This window comes from Primulina tabacum, chromosome 16 (genome assembly GCF_025594145.1).
Source record: "Primulina tabacum isolate GXHZ01 chromosome 16, ASM2559414v2, whole genome shotgun sequence".
NCBI classification, from domain to species: domain Eukaryota; kingdom Viridiplantae; phylum Streptophyta; class Magnoliopsida; order Lamiales; family Gesneriaceae; genus Primulina; species Primulina tabacum.
The window spans coordinates 28,044,837-28,065,829 of record NC_134565.1 but is presented as its reverse complement, the minus strand read 5'-3'; the positions used below and the strand labels follow the sequence as shown (position 1 = coordinate 28,065,829).

At 33.3% G+C, this 20,993-nt stretch overlaps 1 protein-coding gene and 1 non-coding gene across 2 annotated transcripts; one reads left to right on the top strand and one right to left on the bottom strand.

Moving 5' to 3' along the window:
• Positions 1 to 5,815: 5,815 nt before the first annotated feature.
• Positions 5,816 to 5,926, top strand: LOC142530253 (small nucleolar RNA R71). Its single transcript, XR_012816093.1, has one exon. It is a non-coding gene; the product is annotated as a small nucleolar RNA R71 (small nucleolar RNA).
• Positions 5,927 to 19,805: 13,879 nt separating this feature from the next.
• On the bottom strand, positions 19,806 to 20,316 carry LOC142528222 (EG45-like domain containing protein). The gene is made up of 2 exons (XM_075633254.1): positions 20,193 to 20,316; positions 19,806 to 20,086 (listed from the first exon to the last, which is right to left on the bottom strand). The coding sequence occupies exons 1-2, from the start codon at positions 20,299 to 20,301 to the stop codon at positions 19,806 to 19,808; spliced, it is 390 nt and encodes a 129-aa protein (XP_075489369.1). The 5' UTR covers positions 20,302 to 20,316.
• Between the last annotated feature and the right edge of the window lie 677 nt (positions 20,317 to 20,993).

The following is a 20,993-nucleotide window of genomic DNA, read 5'->3' as shown; positions in this document are numbered from 1 at the left end:
TAATAACATTACTTACTTCATTGTCGGGTATGCATCGTCGAAAAATTTGGTCAGGACAATACTTAAATAAGTAAGGATCATTGAATTAGCTTGTATTGTACTTGTGTTATCTGATTCTGATTACATTATTGATATTAATATACTGACAAGTACAGAACTATTATAGATTCTTGCCAGGAGATGGTAAGGTTTGGACCTGAAATGGCCGATGAACGAATGATATACGGTAAGGATTCTCGATTTTGAATTCCTTGATATCCGTATTATGTATGATTCGATGATTATCGAAAAGAATGGAGTAATTCTTTATGTATTCAGTTGATTACTGAAGTTGAGCCTATCTGGGAATGATTTGTCAGTAGCAGGAGAGTTGCTATAGTCGTTCCATATGAAATTCCGGATTTGTCTTATATCAGGGAGAGTGACTTTAGCCTTGATTTGATATCAGGTATGGATTTCATTTTAGACTTCTGTACAGAATGATATTGATTGAATTGAAAGAACTGAAATGTCAGTTAGAAGATTTACGGCCTGAGAGTTAGAGTTACATCTGATTATGTGTTTCTCTGAGAAATACTTCAGTTCTGTATATGAGTTGATAAATCCTGTGTTCCAAAGTGTTCTGATGACATTATGCTCGTTTTATCTATGAGATTTTGATATATTCGCAGCGTATGATTAATTGAATCGAACAGTTGAAATTTGTATTGAATATTCTGGGAACTGAGATTGTTGTATACAGAATTATTCGGCTATGAATCTAGATTGCAACAAATTGTATTCATAGTCTGTGATATCTGAAGATAGTATACTGATTGATTGTAGCACAGTTGAGACAGTGATCAGATTGTTCAGAACTTGATTTCGATAGTCAGAACAGTGTGTTAATCAGAATACCAGGTAGGTAATGCTTTATTTTATATAATTAGCTGATTTGTTTGTGCCAGATATTTCGAATTTGAAATGACAGGTATTGTCAGAGGCACACAGTAGTAGATTCCGTATTATTCTAGAAAAAAAGAAATGTGTAATAATACGAACGGACAGTTTTGATGTAAAAAAATGAAATCAGTTTTGTCAGAGTTGTATTGAAATGTCTAAATCGCTGACAGATGAAGACAGGAAGATAGAAACCAGGAAATTGGTTATACAGATTATCGATTCTTGAATAGAAATGGGGGTACATTTATATGAATTTCGTGATGAAACTATCGAAAATCTTGCTATGACGGTGATATGATGTGATTACTATTGAACGATTGTTCAAATCAGCATATGTATATTGTACAGGATGACGTACCGATATGACTAGACGATTGAGAGGTATGTCGGAAAAGGGGGTCAAATGGTATTGAATGCCAGAGTTAGTTATATCACACCGTGATTTTGGTTGATTTTATACTTTTGGCAGAATGTATAGCATGATTTTTTTATCTATGGTTTATAGATTGACGGATAGTTGGAGTGAACTATCTAGATACTGGAGGATATCTAGAAACCGTAGTGCTGGATTTTAGCACTAGTGACCTGATGTCTTGTCACTTTATGAATTATTGTATAATGATAGCTATCAAATGAGTATTGAGATAGCTACACACGAGACATTGTACAGTGAGTACTGCAGATTTCCGCTGAATGGGAATGATATTACGGTGATATCTGAGATTGAATTTGATAAAAGCAGAAATCTTATAAAGAAAATGAAGCTGATTCAGAAAAGGATGAACACCAGCTTATACCGACGTCGGATGGTGACGATTGGTATTTGAAGCCGAAGACTGAGTAAATCCTTGACTGGAATAAACACCTTTGATAACAGCTGATGATACGAATTTGGTATGAGCTGTTGATTGGTATATACGGATGTTGTATAGCCAATGTTTGCAATTAATTTTATCAGAATGGTTTGATAGAATGAATTTGCTGAAGTAACCTATATTATACATTCCTTCTTTATCTGATTTGATTGCCTATGATTTCGAGGACGAAATCATATCTTAGAGGGGGAGAAATGTAAGGCCCGAGAATTTGATTATCGTAATCTGAACTGATTTGGGTGTATTTACCGTAATCTGAGATTATTCTGGGATGATTTCTTGATTAATTGAAGTGATTATAGACGGAACGGAGTGGACCGGGAAAGACGAGAACAGACGCGAAATATGTGCGAAGGAAATGTCATGTGCGCACATGCGCGAGTTGGTGCGCAGACATGCGCGGTTTTGACAGAAGACTCCGCGCATATGCGCGGCGTGAGGGCGCGCATATGCGCGAGGTGTACAGTAGCCTAGTGGAATATTCGGCGCATATGCGCGACGTGAACGGCGCATATGCGCGAGCAGGGCAAAAGGTTGGCGCACATGCGCGGCAGAAGGCACGCATATGCGCGAGTTGATATATGCGGAGACAGTAGGTCTCGCGCATATGCGCGATGTCAGTGCGCGCATATGCGCGAGTAGTCCAGTAGCCGGACAGTGCTTCCGACGCATATGCGCGGGCCTTGGGTGCGCATATGCGCGCGACATGCAGAAGGAAAATAAGCCACTTGGTCTTGGAATGCGCGAGAATGTATATATATGTATATATCATGAATTCGTTTCACAATTTAGAAGAAACGAAGAAAAGGAAATTGGGAAAGCTTCTGAAATCCTTACGCCTTTTTATTTCAATCCGTCCGTCAGATTTTGAATCCGACTTCAGTATTAAGTTCCTATCAACGCAGGCTACAACTGGACGTAAGTTTTGTTACGTTTTGACATATTCTGAAATTGTGATGTTGTCAGAATTGAATGAAATTCACATATGATGTTCTTGACATGTTATACATCATAGAATCGAAGTCAGATTAAGAAACAGACTGATTATGTAATTGTTATGATTTTTGGAATTGATTAACTGAGATTCGATATCAGATTGGTGTTGTTATTGAAATTATGAATTGCACCGATATCGATTATGAGTTCTGATATTATATATGTGGTGTTGAAATTGACGGGGTTATCGAGACTGTATTGTTATGCCGTCGAAACATCAGTTGATTGATATTGATCAGATTCGGTATTGATTGAGATGGTATTGTGATATCATATGTCGATGGGCATTGATCAGATTATGTTTTGATTTGAGTATTAATCAGAACAGGTTTTGAACTGAGTTATATACTGATATTGTGTCTGCTCGGTATTGTTATTACCAGATTGAGAATGAACAGGATTGAAGGCAGGACTTCGTCTTCGTCAGATCGAGAAGAGAAAGGTATAAATTAATGTTGAGTTGGGATTGCACAACTCGAGTGAGGTTTGGCTCGAGCTTCCCTAAATCACATACTTTACCTTATTGTATTGATTTGATTGATGTACTTGTTCTCTTGATTTATAAACAGCAGGTATTAGACGAGTAATCTTGTGACAGAAGTGCCTGATAGTGGTGGGATCGCCACGGGTACATTGCACGATGTCACAAGATAGTGTATTGGCGATTGTGCCAAAGTCTGTCACCGGATGTTTGGCTATCGATGTGGATAGAATTATAACTTCTTCTATTACTGATGATCGATATTATATCGATGTGGATAGAATCGGAGCTTCTTCTATTACTGGTGATCGGTACCGTATTGATGTGGATAGAATCATAACTTCTTCTATTACTGATGATCGATATTATATCGATGTGGATAGAATCGGAGTTCTTTCTATTACTGGTAATCGATACTATACCGATGTGGATAGAATACGAGCTTCTTCTATTACTGGTGATCGATACCATATCGATGTGGATAGAATTGGTATTTCTTCTATTACTGGTGATCGATACCCTATCGACGTGGATAGAACTGGAGTCTTTTCTATTACTGTTGGTCGATATGGGAATGCTAACTTTTGGAAACCGGGATCCCTAGACTAGGATTGAGTCTAGTCTTAAATGTGACGTCATGTGTCTAATTGACAGTTATATTGATTCATGTTGATTATGTTCCTGAATATGGTACATATTGATTTATGTTCCTGATGATGGTAGATGTTTAGAATAGGATTTATTCTTGATATGGATTTATATTCTGATTTGAATACATGTTAGACATATCTGTTATATGCTTTTATATTGTTTTATGATTGCATGTATACATGATTTATACTGAGAATGTAATTCTCACCGGAGTTATCCGGCTGTTGTCTTGTTTGTATGTGTGCATGGCAACAGGTGCGATAGGATCAGGGTCAAGGAAAGAACGAGGCTGGACTAGATAGCGTGGAGATCCGGGCTTCGAAGCAACTTAGGATTCAGCACTGATATATAGTTGAACCTAGTTGAATTCTTGTAGATAATACAAGATTTGTATGTTTATGTTTAATATGTAATTTGAATTGAATTACATTACGTTTGCGCTTTGTATTTTAAAAAAAAAATTTAGACCCTGTTTATTATAATTATTTGAATTATTCCTAAAGACGATTAAGGAATGAATTAGCGTCCGGATCCCCACAGAAGTAAATTCACACTTGCTCCCAAATCCAACAAAGTTTTTTTAATTTTATTTTCTCCAATAATACATGAAATTGTCGGACAACCAGGATCTTTATATTTTAAACTAGAATTATTTTGAAGAATAGAACTTACTTGTTCAGCCAATAATGCTTTTTTCTTCACATGCAATTTTCTCTTTACAGTACATAAGTCTTTTAAAAATTTTGCATAAGAAGGTACTTGTTTAATAGCATATAATAATGGAATATTTATCTTCACTTGTTTAAAAACTTCATAGATATCAGAATCACTTTTTTGTTTTTTATGATTTGTTAATGCATGAAGAAATGGTGGAGGTTTATTTGACTTATTTACTATTTTAGATGATTTATCATCCACCATATTATTCTTAAAATTTAAGGTATCATCATTCTCAAAAGTATCAGGATTATCATCCTTACTCTTTGATTTTAAATGATCCTTGTTTTCATTACTATATGGATCATTAACTATTTTACCACTTCTAAGGGTAATAACAGATTTTATTTGATCAATTTTTTCATTTTTTAATTCTTGATTTTGATTTTTAGGATTAGGTTGAGGTTGAGATGGAAATTTTCCTTTTTCATGAATATTAAGTGCAGATGCAAATTTTGCAAGAGTTTCTTTCAAATCACTCATAGATTGACTGTTTTGAATATTGATAGACTCTTGCTTTTGGATAAATGCATGAATTACATCTTCAAAGTTTTTTCTTGGAGGTGTAACATAAGGAATATAACCTTGATGATTTTGGTTATTTTGAAAATATTGTTGTGACGGTTGTGCATTATTATCATCCCTCCAACTAAAATTAGGATGATTTTTCCATCCAAGATTATATGATGGTGAAAAAGGATCTAGTATTGGTTTTTTATAATTGTTAACATAATTTGCTTGTTCATGGAGACATTCTTTAAATGAAGGTAATGTTGGACAATCTTTTGTAGCATGATCTTGTGTATCACATATATGACAAACAATTTCTTGAATACTTTTTAAATGACCACTCTTTTTCATTTCTAATGACTCAATTTTTCTTGCTAAAGATGCAAGTTTAGCTTGAATATCTATATCATCTTTAAGATTATAGATACCACCCCCATTTGTTGAATTATTGTTTTTAGTTGTTGGTGGTTCTATTGTGCCTATATTATCCCAATTTTGAGCATTTTCTGCTAATGAATCCAAATATTTCATAGCTTCATTTGGGTTTTTATCTTCAAAAGTTCCATTACACATGAATTCTATCATTTGCCTATCTTTAGGTATTAGACCTTCATAAAAGTGAGAAACTATTCTCCGTGTTTCAAAACCATGATGTGGGCATGTATTAAGTAATTCTTTATATCTATCCCAACATTGATAAAACGTTTCTCCTTGTTTTTGAGAAAAAGTTGTAATTTGTCTTTTAAAAGAGTTTGTTCTAAGGGAAGGGAAAAACTTTTTGAGAAATTGTTGTTGCATTTATTCCCATGATCTTATTGAACTTGATCTTAAATTTTGTAGCCATGTTTTAGCTTTATCTTTTAAAGAAAAAGAGAAAAGCTTTAATCGAACTATATCCATGCTACAATTTTGATCATTATAAGTGTTACAAACTTCCTCAAATTCTCTTAGATGCAAATATGGATTTTCAGAATCTAAACCATGAAAATTTGGTAAAAATTGAATAATTTGAGGTTTGAAGTTGAAATTAGATGCATCAGGAGGAAAAACTAAACAAGATGGGGCACTAGTTCTAATAGGGTTCATATGGTGCCTAAGTGTTCTTAATTGATCATGTTCTTGATTATTATTATTATTATTATTATCTTGATTATTTGAATTATCATCCATGTTTAAATTATTTCCAGATACTCGAATAAGTCTACCACTTTTTTTCGACTCCAAATACTCATACAAAAAAAAAAAAAAACAATACAATACTTATAAATAAAACATAATTAACAAATATAAACTTAATTTATACCTCCCTGGCAACGGCGCCAAAAACTTGCTACTACTTAAATAATAATTCACCCAAGTGTAGGTTGTCTGCAAGTAATATAATTCGTAAGTACGAGATCGATCCACAGAGAGGTTATTTTGAGTTTAAATTTATTAATTTATAGATTACCAAATGCAAGAATTAAGTTTACAAATTATAAACTTTGTCAAGGCTTGAGGATTTATTCTTGGTTTATGTAATATTGTTTAACTAAAAGTAAAACAAAAGAAACCACCATAAATAATGGTTCCAAAAAAATTAAACACACACATAATATAATATAGTTCCCACTATAGAAAATACCGAATTAACCGATATTTTATATATGGTACCTATGATTATAATTATGACTATATAAATAAATAATTGCATAAAGTAAATGTTAAATTAAATCATTATATTTCATTTAGAACAACCGGCAGAGCCACGCTATTGCCTAAATGAAATATATTGATTTAATAAGTTAGTTGCGGTAAAGTAAAAGTTAGTTGCAAGAAAGTAAAAGTTAGTTGCGAGAAAATAAAAGTTAGATGCGAAAAATAAAAGTTAGTTGCGATAAAGTAAATGTTAGATTGTTAGATGTTAGTATTAAATTATAATATTTCATTTAGAACAACCGGCAGAGCCACGCTATCGTCTAAATGAAATATTATGATATTATTATATAAATATATATATATATATCTATATATATAATAATAAGTGATGAAATATTTATTGTATCAAAATTAAACAATAAATCAAGATAACCACTTTAATGGTATCAAGCATTTGATGTAAATTGATAACAACAAATAATTCATTTTTATACCTACAATAAAAATAAGTTAGCTAAATGAGAAGAAATAAAGAAAGAATATACAAAATATAAACAATCTTACTTCACCAAGAATGCATCATCTTCACCTTGACATAATAGATTTATCTTGCCATAAGCTTACTTTTGATCAACACTAAAATATCACTCATAGTTGAGAACATGAAAGAAAATATATTGGAACTTAGAACTTTGATACACACTCACATTATATTTTACAATGAGATAGAATGATTCTCAAGCTAGCACAAGGCCTCTATTTATAGCCAAATGAGAGAAAGGGTCAAAATTTTTATTAATGCCATGTAGTTGCAATAGTATTCTTTGTCTCCTCCAAGTTCAATTCCTTGTCCCTTCTTTCAATGCTTTGTTCCATGACTTTAATCACCGAATTTGACTCTGCTCAAAATGGCAAACATGTGGGGAATTGTCTGTAGATGAAGACCACTTGGTTCACCTCATTTGGTTAAATATTGAAATATTTATGATATTTTTACTATATGTTGGTCATAGTAAAAGTAAATTTGTCCTCCTTTTGATATTTGCACAATTTGATCATCTTAAGGATCTTTTTAGGCAATCATGTCTTCTGCAAAGTTGTAGATAATTTCTCAAGGATTCCAAACATGTTTGAGTCACATCCATTTGAATTTTCTAGCTTGAGTTATCATTATTCTAACAACACGTAGAAAACCTGAAAATAAAACATATTTAGTAAGACAATTAAATATAAACAAACAATACTAAAATAACATAATTTTATAATTTTAATGAAACTTAAATTTTAAAATACAGGTTTTAACATATAATAAATTATTAATTTTAAGTTTCATCACCCGTCTATGGGAAAAGGCCCCCGAGGGAACCCCAACGATCGTATTTCCACGGTGGAGCCTAGTGCACACCCCCATAGACCATGTGGAGCTAAGACTGCAGTCAACCAAAGGATAAAATCTAGTCACTTTCAAGGATCAAACTTCACCCAAAATAATATATGATTGAAAGCTTATGATAAAAATGATTTTTATGATATATGATTTATGATGGTGATTAAAGCTATTTTTAAATGATTTTTAAAATGATTTATTTATGCTTAAAGTTATTTTAAAATGATTTTACTATTTATGATTTAATTATACTTAAATGATTTTTAATGGTTCATTTATGTTCAAAAGATTATTTTAAATAAAAATATGATTTTTAAATGCATGTGAATGTATATGTATTATTTGCTATCCATGTTTAGAACGTGTTGAGTCTTTAGACTCACTAGGTTTGTATGATGCAGAATTTGATGATTTTTGGAGGCGGTGACGATTGAGTCGATCGAGTGCAACTGTAAGAGGCCCGAAAATCCTTGCTTGAAAATTTGCGAAAAATTAAAATTTTTTTTTTTTTTAAATAAATGGAGTGCCTCATTCATAAAATCAACTGATAACTTAAGTTCAATGATTAAAATATAGCAGCGGAAGAAAATAAAGTTTGCCGAAAATAACAATTTAAAAATATTCAACAGCTGATAAAATGTCTGAGCATAAAAAAAAAGTGGCAAGTGCTGAAACTGAGGTCCTCGGGTGCCACTACTGCCGACCCAAGCTGGCTCACTGGTCCCCGCCCTCGGCTCTGGCCTCATCAGTACCTACAACAATCAAGTCTAGTGAGCCTAAAGACTCAGCATGCAAGTATCGTAGGTAACGAGTAAATACTGAAGTAAAATGTGCATGGGATAAAATATCATGTCATGAGGCATACTGAAAATAACTTGTACTGAGCAATTATAATACGTGCATAACTGAACTGAAATCATAGTAAAAATGTTTGCTCCTTGGAGCCCTGTACTGAAATAACTGGTAAAAATTTTCTGTTGAGATTATGGTCTACGCCTGTGGCCTCTGCACTGAACTGAACTGATCGGTAACTGGCTACCGGGGAGTATAAAACTGAACTGAGCTGGCCGGTCACTGGCGACCGGGTGGTACCAAACTGAACTGATCGGTCACTGGCGACCGTATAAAATAATACTCCCATAATAGTGAATTGACCACAAGCCATATCGCATAAATCTCAAAAATAAGTATTTTTTATTTTTCATGCACGTAATATAATTAACTGGCATAATGAAAAATCATGTAATTTTACCAACTGGATTGGATTGGATCGTCCCCAGGCTCGCTGCAACCTAACTGTCATGAAAAATATGCAATAGCTTAAACTTGACCAACCATGCAATTTACGTTTGAAAATGCGACAATTACGTCTACCGACTTCGTATTTAATCATGACTCCGAACCAACCCGAACCAACACTGAACCGACATATAGTCATGATTAAAATACGCTTAAAATTATGAACTAATGCTCCTAAAATGATGAGGGTCGAAATCTAGGTGAAATGGAGGCCAAAACAAGAAACGCTATTTCGAGAGTCAATTTGGCACATCGCACCGTAAATTCTCGTACGACCTCAAAAATGATCCGAATCACGAACGGTCAAAAACACGACCTTCCTAACTTGATGAGGCACTGTCCAGTCCAAGGCCACAGGCTAAAAGCCAACAAAGAACTCAAACGAGCCTCCGAACCAACACAACAACTTGCTGTAAATTTCCAGCAGCTGCAACCTTGCTTGCATCGCGTCGTTTGCAAGACTTTTGGCCATTGGAGCTTGAACCACCGACCAAAGCCTCTCCACAACGTCCCAAGGAATCATTTGAACCATGGCTAAGGGCCCTAGTCCAGCCACAATTTGCCTCATTCCAGCAACCACCCGAAAGTTCTTACCGAGGGCCCTCATGCGTGCGTGTGTAGTGTTTTGTTTTGATTGCTGTCTCGTGTCGTTCCAGTGGCCATTTGATTGACCATGGCACGATCTAGACATCTAGGGGCATGGTATGAACCGTGGCTAAGGGCCATAGGCCAACCAAGATCCACACCAAACCAACCAACTCGAAGTACATGTGCTGTCAAAACCGAAGGGGCTGAGAGGGGAGGGGGCTGTTCTTGATGTTTTATGTAAAAACCGATGAGCCATGGACCAAGACACCAAAAGGGCGACTTAGTCACGTCTTAGAAATGCTAGGGGAGTGATCTAACCATGGCTATAGACCATTGGGGTAGCCAAGATCAGATTCAATCCCTTGACAGAAAAATCTGAAATTTCGAAGCACAAAATGGCAGTGGAGGAATGATGCTGTCATTTTCGGTTCCATCATGCATGGGGCTGATTTGAATGGACCAACATGGTCCTAATGAATCCTATTACATGTCTAGGAGCCGCCTTGGGAGCCTGGAGTCGAACCATCCACCTGAAACCACTAAACAAGAGGAAACGTGAAGCTTGCCAAGGAAAGTCAAAAAAATCTGCACCATGGTTTCGAAAATATTTGGACATGCATCTCGATTTTTTTTCTTGATAAAACATGATCACATACTGAAAAATAATTGCTAATATGACTTGATTGAGGTTTGAAAGAATCTAGACATGCCTTGGTTATCGTTTGAAATAAAAACGAAAAGAATACGACGACTCGGCGCGGAGGAGATGGAGCGCTTCTTTCCTTTTCTACCTTTCTTCTTACTCGATTTTTCTCTCCTATCTCCCACTGAATTCTCACGGTTTTTCACTCTGAAAAGGGCTCTGATTTTCGAAATAATGGAGGGGGGAGTGATGGTTAGGATAGTGAGGGGGAGATCCAATAATCAAGGGATACAAAGGTATGACCAAGTCTCCCTCAAATTCAAAATTTGAATTGTAGTTTGATATCAAATGGGTTGATGGATGCATCTAGAAGGTGATGGCCGATTTTTTTAGCTTGCTAATGTAGACTAGGATAAGCTCTAATAATTAATTAATTAAAGTTGATTACCAAAAGAAAAGGTTAGCATGCTAAAAGATAACAAAGAATTGGTCAAATGATGAGTTGGCAAATGAATTATTTGATCAACAAAAAGGGGTGGCCGAAATTTAACAATTAAAAGGGAAGGGAAAAATGTTATCTAGCTAGTAAATTTATAATCCTTAAAAGCCTCACCAATCCCTAATTAATTTAGTGAATTAACCCTTAATTATTGGAACTTAAATGAACTTATTTCTTAATCACCTCAAGTAATTAAATTAAATCCTCAAAACATCCTTTTTAACTTAAATGAACTTACTTGCTAGCTAAATTAACTTCTGGAAATATTTCTCGAATCTTAAATTCTATCTCAAAACTCCAACTCCAGTCCGGCCTCACTGAAATGCTAAAAATCAAACTACTGCATGAAATAATAAAATAATTAACTTCAAAGAAATGCCTTTAAAATAATCATGCAATGAAGTCAATTAAATTTTAAAAATCTAGAATTATGCATGGCTTATACGTAGACTGATTTACGGGTTCTACAAACAGTACACACCCGAGGGCCTTTATGTTTCCGCACTAGCTTATTAGATTTGTGATTTAAAGATTTATGTTCATGCTTTTTATTATAAATATTTTTATGCTTTATTTATTGTTAGTTGGTCTTTTTAAAGGTCAATTTAGGAAGTTTTGGTTAGGTGATGATTTAGGATTTTGTTTTATGTACTTGAGATTTAAATTGTTAAATTATTTTATTTAGTAATTTAGAATTTATGGTTTAAAAAAAAATTCAAGGTCGTTTCAGTTGGTATCAGAGCCGAGGTTTTCCCCAAAGGGTTGTGTGCTGTCACTTCGAGAAGCTCAAGAAGTCACACCTCCAATATGTGAGTTTTTACTGCTTTATATTTTATATGTTTAAAATTCTTTTAAATGTTTATATGATATACATGTTAATTGCATGTTGCATGAAAATTTTAAATGCATTTTGGGTAGTGGGAATTGTTTGATATATTGAAGAACTTAGAAAAATAGGGTGCATGCACTACTTGAGCTGGATTTAGGAGTCTACTTTGGGAAATTTTTGGGTTAGAATTGCAATTTTCAAGATTTTGAGGACCGAATTGTAGGGTTACCGGTTAAGTTTGAGATGAATAAGGGAATCTAAGCTTTGCAATCATCAAGTCAAGGAAAATTTCGAGGACGAAATTCTATTTAAGAGGAGGAGAATTGTAACGTCCGAAAAATCAGTCCACGTAAACCACATGCATGCAAAAATATTTTAATTGCTTAATTGTTTTATTTAATTGCTTTTAAGTGCTAGCATGATGTTTACTATATGATTAAATGTAAAATTGCATGATTAAATGATTATATGACATGATTTCATGAAAATAAGGATTTTACCCGAATATTCGATAATAGACAGGGAAAAGGAGACCGGAGACGACTAAGACAAGAATATGTATTTTTAATTAATTGATGGCAAGGCTTCCTAATATGATTTAAAAAATGATTTTATTTTTCTAAAAATGGTGGAGTTCGAATTATTTTACGAATCGAGCTCGATTTTTCCCGGGAAGCCGGTTTTGGGCAAAAGGAGTTTTAAAATATCAAAAATATTATTTTTGGGAAACTTATTTTATAAAATTTTATGTTTTATTTAATTAAGTGTTATTCGGTCCAATTTAATTAATTTAAGTAGGCCCAATTACCCTTAAGTTGCAAGCCCAAAACCTAAACCCATTAATATGTTAATTAAATTACAAATAGCTAAACCTAGGTCATTTAACACCACAATTCTTCACCCATCAGCCGTAAAACACACACCAAGCACACACCACAATTTCAAAAATTTGGGGAGAAGAAAAGGTTAGGAGTTCTTCGTCGTCCGGTCATCCAACGTCGCACCCTTGCCGAAGATCGTATATTCGAGCGTTATAAACGCAAAGGCACGTTCCTAACCTCTTTTAAACATCATACAAATCATAATATGTGTGTTTTAATTGATTATGCATGAAAAATATGCGAGTTCGATTATTTTACGGTAGAATGCGTTTTTTTCAAAGTTTTAACGATTTTACGTTTATTCGAAAAACGTTACGAATCCAAGGGTTAAGCTGCCAATACATTATAAAAATATGATTTAATTATGGACTAAAACATGATAAATAATGGAGAATAGTAAGCTGGAACCCAAGGAAATTTCAGAAAGAAGAGAACCGTGAGTTATGGGTTGTGCAAATTCAAAGGGTTCGGTTCCTATGCATGGGGGCTTGGGGCTAGACCAGGGCTGGGGGTTGGGTCCTAAGGGTCGTGGTCTAGGTCGGGGTCTGGTCCTAGGGCGGCTAGGGTTCGAGCTAGGGGCTGGAGAAGAGTCCACGTGAAGTGGGACTCTCCCCCACGCGTTGCACACAGCTGGGCTTCGGGAGGGGGCTTCAGCGGGGCTAAGGGCGAGCTGGGTAGGTCCATCAGGGTCCTAGGGAGATGGTTAAGGTTCGGGCCAGGGGCTGGGGTGGCTTGGGCCAGTGCTGGCTCGAGATAAACGTGAGAAGCGCGAGGAAGCTCCATGGTGCGCAGGTTGTGGTGCTGGCTTCAGGTGGTTCGCACGTGAGTTCCAGGGCTTGGGCTGGTCTGGGTATGGTCTAGGTGTGATCCAGGGATGGTTAGGTACAGGTGGGTTCGGTGGTGGCTCGGTTGGGAGAGTCCTAGACTAGTTAGGAGTCCTAACACCCAAGGAAACACACCCCACACGCATGCAGAATTTGGTGCTTCTGTGCAGGAGAGTTTGAGCGACTTAGGGGCTTGTTCTTTGGGTTGGGCTTGGTCAAGAGACTGCCTAGGTGGGTTAGCTAGGTTTTGGCTCAAGGTGGCTCGAGCGTGGCTCGAGTAAATTGGGAGATGGCTCGGTAGGTTCACTAAGGTGTCTATTTCAAAAATTTAAGAACAAAAATTGAATCCATGAGTCCACTGGTGTGGCTCATGACTTGGAAGTGTAGAATAAATACCAAAAATGTTATGTTTAAAATTTGGGATCAAAATAATGAGTTTTGGAATTTTCCGGGATTTAATCGCCGCACGAAACGCTAATTAACGAATTAATTGAAACGCCTAATTTTAAGTTTCATAAAATTATGGAAAATTAGTTTTAAGCTTAAATAATTATTATAAGTCTAAGTTTTTAATTTGAGAATTTTACATTAAGGTTTGGTTTAGTTCGGAATTAAAACGCATTAATACGTCACATTTAAAGATTAAATTAAAAGTCATCATTTAAGCCAAATAAAAATATGAGAAAATTCATGTAAGCTTAAATAATTATTTAGAATAATTCTACGTCATTAAATGTGAGAAAAAGATAAATTCGAGAATTTTTACGTCCAGGGGCAAAACAGTCTTTTTACACTTAAGAAAATTAATAAACGCTTGGCAGCGTCCAGAAGGATCATAACAAATGTTAAATGATATTATATGATTTTAAATGATGATTTTGATGATAATATGTATTTTTATTATTTATGTTAAAGCTGTGCAATTTATACTGTTTAAAATGCTATTTTTGGAAAGTTTTCGTATTTTATGATTTTAAAAGAAAAGAAAAAATATTTTGAGTAATGTGAATTGAATGTGACAAAAGATATGATTTATGATATATGATTTTGTGGGCATAACGTGAGGGAAAAAGGCCCAGAGGGAACCGATTTACGGGAAAAGGCCCCAGAGGGAACCCCTGTTTGGGAAAAGGCCCCCGAGGGAACCCGTCTATGGGAAAAGGCCCCCGAGAGAACCCCAACGATCGTATTTCCACGGTGGAGCCTAGTGCACACCCCCATGGACCATGTGGAGCTAAGACTGCAGTCGACCAAAGGATAAAAGCTAGTCACTTTCAAGGATCAAACTTCACCCAAAATGATATATGATTGAAAGCTTATGATAAAAATGATTTTTATGATATATGATTTATGATGATGCTTAAAGCTATTTTTAAATGATTTTTAAAATGATTTATTTATGCTTAAAGTTATTTTAAAATGATTTTACTATTTATGATTTAATTATACATAAAAGATTTTTAATGGTTTATTTATGTTAAAAAGATTATTTTAAATAAAAATATGATTTTTAAATACATGTGAATGTATATGTATTATTTGCTATCCATGTTTAGAACGTGTTGAGTCTTTAGACTCACTAGGTTTGTATGATGCAGGATTTGATGATTTTTGGAGGCGGTGACGATTGAGTCGATCGAGTGCGCAGCAGTACACACCCGAGGGCCTTTATGTTTCCGCACTAGCTTATTAGATTTGTGATTTAAAGATTTATGTTCATGCTTTTTATTAGAAATATTTTTATGCTTTATTTATTGTTAGTTGATCTTTTTAAAGGTCAATTTAGGAAGTTTTGGTTAGGTGATGATCTAGGATTTTGTTTTATGCACTTGAAATTTAAATTGTTAAATTATTTTATTTAGTAATTTAGAATTTATGGTTTAAAAAAAAATCGAGGTCGTTTCAGTATATGTGTCTTATTGATATGATGTGACATACAGATATTTTTGACTGATCGATCGATATATAAAAAAAATATTTTGTTAACACGCATCATTTTATACATACATCGATACATGACATGCACGTTATAGATATGATCCTTGGATACCCTGCAATCAATTGGATTCGAGATTGATTCTGGGGTTTGTGAACACGATGATTGTCTGGCTTTATGCGGCCCGTAAAGACATATTTATTTGTGGCTCCTACGATGAATGATTGAGATTGAGGATTTGGTGGCGTTTTGTCGATGCTAATATATATGAATATTCTCTTATAATTAACTGAGGCTAGTATGTCTGCTCAAGCTTCGATGATTATATATCGATTCATTTGATTATGATACATGCTCGATGGATGAGCAATTGACCTGATAGATCCACGATATGCATGCATTTAATTTAATTTCATGTCTTGTCATATATTATTTTATCGATACATGTTGTATTTATTATGGTTGTTCTATATTGGGCGTTTGCTTACCCCAAGGCGGGCTATTATTGTCGTTATGTGTAAACAATGACAGATACCACATGTTATCATGAGATTAGAGAGGTGCTTCTGGAGGGAGTCATGTATCAGTTGAGATTGAGTCGTCTATCCCAGTGTATATATCTATATGATTGGATTTTCTATCCACTGGTACACAGTATATATTGAGATATGTCTCGGAGATATGGGTTGTTTGTATGTATTTGATTTCAATTATGTGTGGGAATGTTTTATACTGTGATGTATTTAGACGAGATTTTATCATATACTATTTTTAGTATTATAATTATAGTTTTTTACTCACTTTTTCGGTGTAATTAATTAACTAATATTAAATTACATGTTAAAATTGATTAGAGTTAAGGACACATTGATATTGATTGTTTTTAATTGCAGGGCTTAAAATTTGGATTGAAAGATCGAAAATAAATAAAGTTGATAAAGTTACCGAGAATAAGCTTTGATAATTTAGCATTTTCCTGGTGGAAATAAATAAATGTGCCGTACTTGAATTAAAATGCAGAGAACAGGAATTTATCTGCTAACGTTGGGAGATGTATCTTTACGTTGCAATACTTCTCTGTCACTAAATAATAAAATATTGAAATTCGCTTATTTTTCAACATAATCAATTTAATTGAGCTAGTTAAATATTTGACGATTGTAATTTTTTTAATGTCTTTATTTGATATTTTGATTAATGGCATTTTATTTTAAAAGAATACTAATGTATGATGATTTTCTGATGGAGAAAATTACATTTTTTGTTATGTAATTTACATTTTTTCCATTTTTTATCCTATTAATAATAAATGTGCATTTTAGTTCTATAACTCCAATTATTTTCTATTTTTTGTACGGTATGGTGAATTTTCATTTCAGTATCGTAACTTATATGTGTTTTTGTTTTTGTTTTTTTCATTTTTTGTTTTCTAATTTGTATTTTTTTTCATTTTTGGTACTTTTTTTACCCGTAAACATGTTAGACTCTAGTAAAAAATAGACCAAAATGAAAACGTATACAAGTTAAAGGAATAAAAATGAAAATTCACCGTAATATTATCAAATTTTTTTTAAGAAAAACATGCAAATTATAGAATTAAAAATGTAGATTCACCGTTAACGGGATTAAAAATAGAAAAATTGTAATTACATTGTCAAAATATAATTTTCTATATTATAATGTTATCCTATAAATCCATAGTTATAAACGTGGGATAATATTTTAAAAAATAAACAATCATATTTTAGATTGAAATTTATGTAAATTTATATATTAAATTTTTATTTTTCTATATTCTCAGGTCTCAACATTAATTAATTAAATAATTCCTAGCGAGGAAAATGTAATAAAAAAAATTGTCAACAGCGAAGTCTGTTTTTATGTATTTTAGGAGATGCTGGGTTAAAAAAAAAAATTAAGAAATTGTTAAAATAAATTTATGTTTTCTCCTCGTATATTATAATTGGATGCGGGGAAAATTGTTTTTCTAGTATATTTGTCTATTTGCGATTTTGGTCATTTATATTATCAAATTTCAGTTTTAATTATCTTTGTTTGTTTGACAATTTTAGTCATTTTCCGACGTTGTGCTGATGTGGTACAAATGCAGTTCTGACGTGGAGCTGACATATATAGTGTCACATCAGCACTATTGATAAAAAAAAATGTCTAAAATTGAAAAAAATGAAAAATACTTGATTAAAACTAAATTTTGATAATACAGATGACCAAAATCACAAATAGACAAACATATAATATTAAAAAAAACAAAAACAAAAACAAAAAAAATAAACAATTTTCCCATAGATATACAAAACATGTTTTGTCCTATGTTTTTAACAGTATACGTGTGAACCCATTAATCCAATATCGTATATATTTATTATAATCGTGTGAGAAACAAAGAAAAGGTATTTCACTTAGGGTAGTCAATTCGGGTGAGTTGGATGAGTTGGATCGGATTGAGCAATAGTACTATTCAAAAATTGTTCAACCTGAACCAAACCCGAGCCAACCCGAAAACCCTCAACCCGAACCTGAAGTCGAATCAACCCGATCAATCCGAAGAATCTGATTTTGAATTTTTTATAAAAAATTTTTAAAGAAAATTAAATAAAATTCAAAAATAATAATATTTTAATTTAAACACATAATAATAAAATCTCCCTCACATATATGATTTAAATTTGAAAATGATTGTAGAAAAATAAATTATATTTACTAAATCAAACAAACAATTGTTTAAAAAATAAAAATTTTCAAAATAAATATTAAATTATGAAAATTTATGATATAAATATACCATAAATATTTTTTCAGACATACAATATATAAAAATATAGGGAATATTTATTAATTATATATTTTTTAAAAAAAATAAAATTTTCGGGTCAACCCGAACCCAACCCAACCTAATCATTTTTTTCGGGTCAGCTATTGGGTCTAACCCGATCTGACCCAAACCCGAAAATCCCAAACTCAAACCTGATTTTTTACAGGTTGAACCGTATCGGGTTGGTGGATCGTGTCTGATTTTGACACCCCTAATTTCACTATGTTTGGACGTTTCATTTTTGGAACAAAATGCTGGGGCATCGTTTCCTTACGTATGTTTCATAAAAAAACAAGCACTAAAAACACACACTTTGTGTGTCAAAATAATAAATAGATAAAAATTTACTTGTAACATTTTAATGTTTTTTCAAACTATAATTGATGTGAAGAAAAACTATTTTTATATAATAGGAAGATATAAAAATAAATTTAAAAGATGATGAATTATTTAAAATATATTTCATTAACAATTATTTATCTTTAATTTATCCTCAGTTAAATATAATCTAAAGTTTTTAAAATATAGTCACTTTAGGAAAAACAGAAAATGTTTCACCAATAAATTTATATAGAAATTTTTTACAAATCATTTGGAAATTAGTTACTATGAAATTCTATACCTTAATAATATAGTATAGATGACGTTGATAAACAATTAATGTAAAATAATATTTTGGAAGTTAGTTGGTTCATATTTACGGTGCAACTTATTTTACATTTGAGAAATATTCCATTAGAATAAATTATCTAAACATTCACGAGAACATATATACATATACATATATATATATACACATTTGAAAACTTAAACGATGGTACATAAACACACTTAATTAATAAAGCACAATTAAACACTACATAATATTTCACACGAAATGCAAATTCTCACATTATTGTATTGACACGAGCAGCAGCCAGTCCTCATTACTAAAATATACATACACACATACACACACACACACACACACACACATATATAGATATATATATATATAATTATATATATATATATATAATATATATAAAAATTATTGGAAGAAACTGCTCAAATTGTTATTATTTCATAACAGGCATGCATCACTCTATGCTTCGTATGATGTACGTCTTCAGCAAATTACCCCTTCAGACCCTGAAAAAACAAAAAGATGTTACAAAATGTTTGTATTTATGTTAAATAATGATCCACTTTTTTCAAATTTACATTAAAAAGATATAATTTTTTTAAATAAAATATAAGACTATATATTATGTGTGTGAGTGTGTCAGTGTCATGCTTACTCATGGAAATCGACGTAGACTTTTCCAGCATCCGGATTCGCAATAACCGAAAAGGCTTCTCGAGAGAGGTCAATAGTGCCTCGACAGCCCGGCGGGCAATAGTCTACTATAGTAACCACAACACTCTGGCCTGTGCAAGGGTGCGGGACTCCTTTATTTGTGGCTCCTGTGCATGTAACACTGTATCGTCGGCCGCACGCTGCTTTGTTGCCATAGATTGTGTCGCTCGCAGCAGCAATCATCACCCCATCATTCTGGTAACCATGGCATGCCGAGGCTGTCATAAGTAGAAATCATGTTTACATCCAAAATATTTAAGATATCAACCTCAACCATATTTAGTATTATTAACATTAACATTATATGTTGTATAACACACTTACGAACGTAAGGTGGTGTATAATAAGTTACAGTTCCCTGGTCAGAATAGACAAAAGAAAATAGGCTCATAGCCACCATCACCATGGCCAAAACTCGAATATTTTCACGCATTTTCCCAGACTTATAAAAATGGAAGAATTTGCTATATATACTAGGTGTAATTTCTCAGTGTGCAAAACATGAAAAGAGAGACTACTATTTATAGATGAATGGATACCCGAAACAATTATCTTCACCTGTTAACCACTTCTGTAAATAAATAAAATAAGAATACTATTTTTTTAAAAGCGACATTAAATTGATAAATGTATTGAATTTTTGTTTATATCGTAACCATTTGAGAGTCATGTCCAAATAATAAGACAAGAAGAACCCGAGAGCTATGTATCCCAGTACTCACAAAATCTCACAGATGATTCAAATAGTGGCCCAGCATGCAATGTGGCATATTCTATAACGTTCCAAATTCGAGATTGTCCTCACTGTATCAAGACGTGTCTTTCCATCATATTTATGTCCTCAGTCAAACGCATCGAAACTTCTCATGGGGTCAGCTATTCCAAAATCGTCTCAAATCAAACACGTTTAACTTTGAAGTTCTTACGTGATGAGCTACCGAAAAGAAGATGCGCCTTCTTAATATTAGTAGTATATATCAAATCGTTTAAGCCCTCATCAACTCCACAGTCCCATACCTGAACAGTTTCGGAATCCCTCTCCTTCCAGTGTAAGATCAGTTCATCCATGTTCCCTTCGCCTAGAAGCCTGCCAAGAGCCGCTCATTGTCCGTGCAACCTCATGGC

Coding starts and splice junctions, on each gene's coding strand:
- LOC142528222 (XM_075633254.1), bottom strand. CDS start 20,301: ATGCGTGAAAATATTCGAGTTTTGGCCATGGTGATGGTGGCTATGAGC. Junction 20,087..20,192: donor TTATACACCACCTTACGTTC/GTAAGTGTGTTA, acceptor TACTTATGACAG/CCTCGGCATGCCATGGTTAC.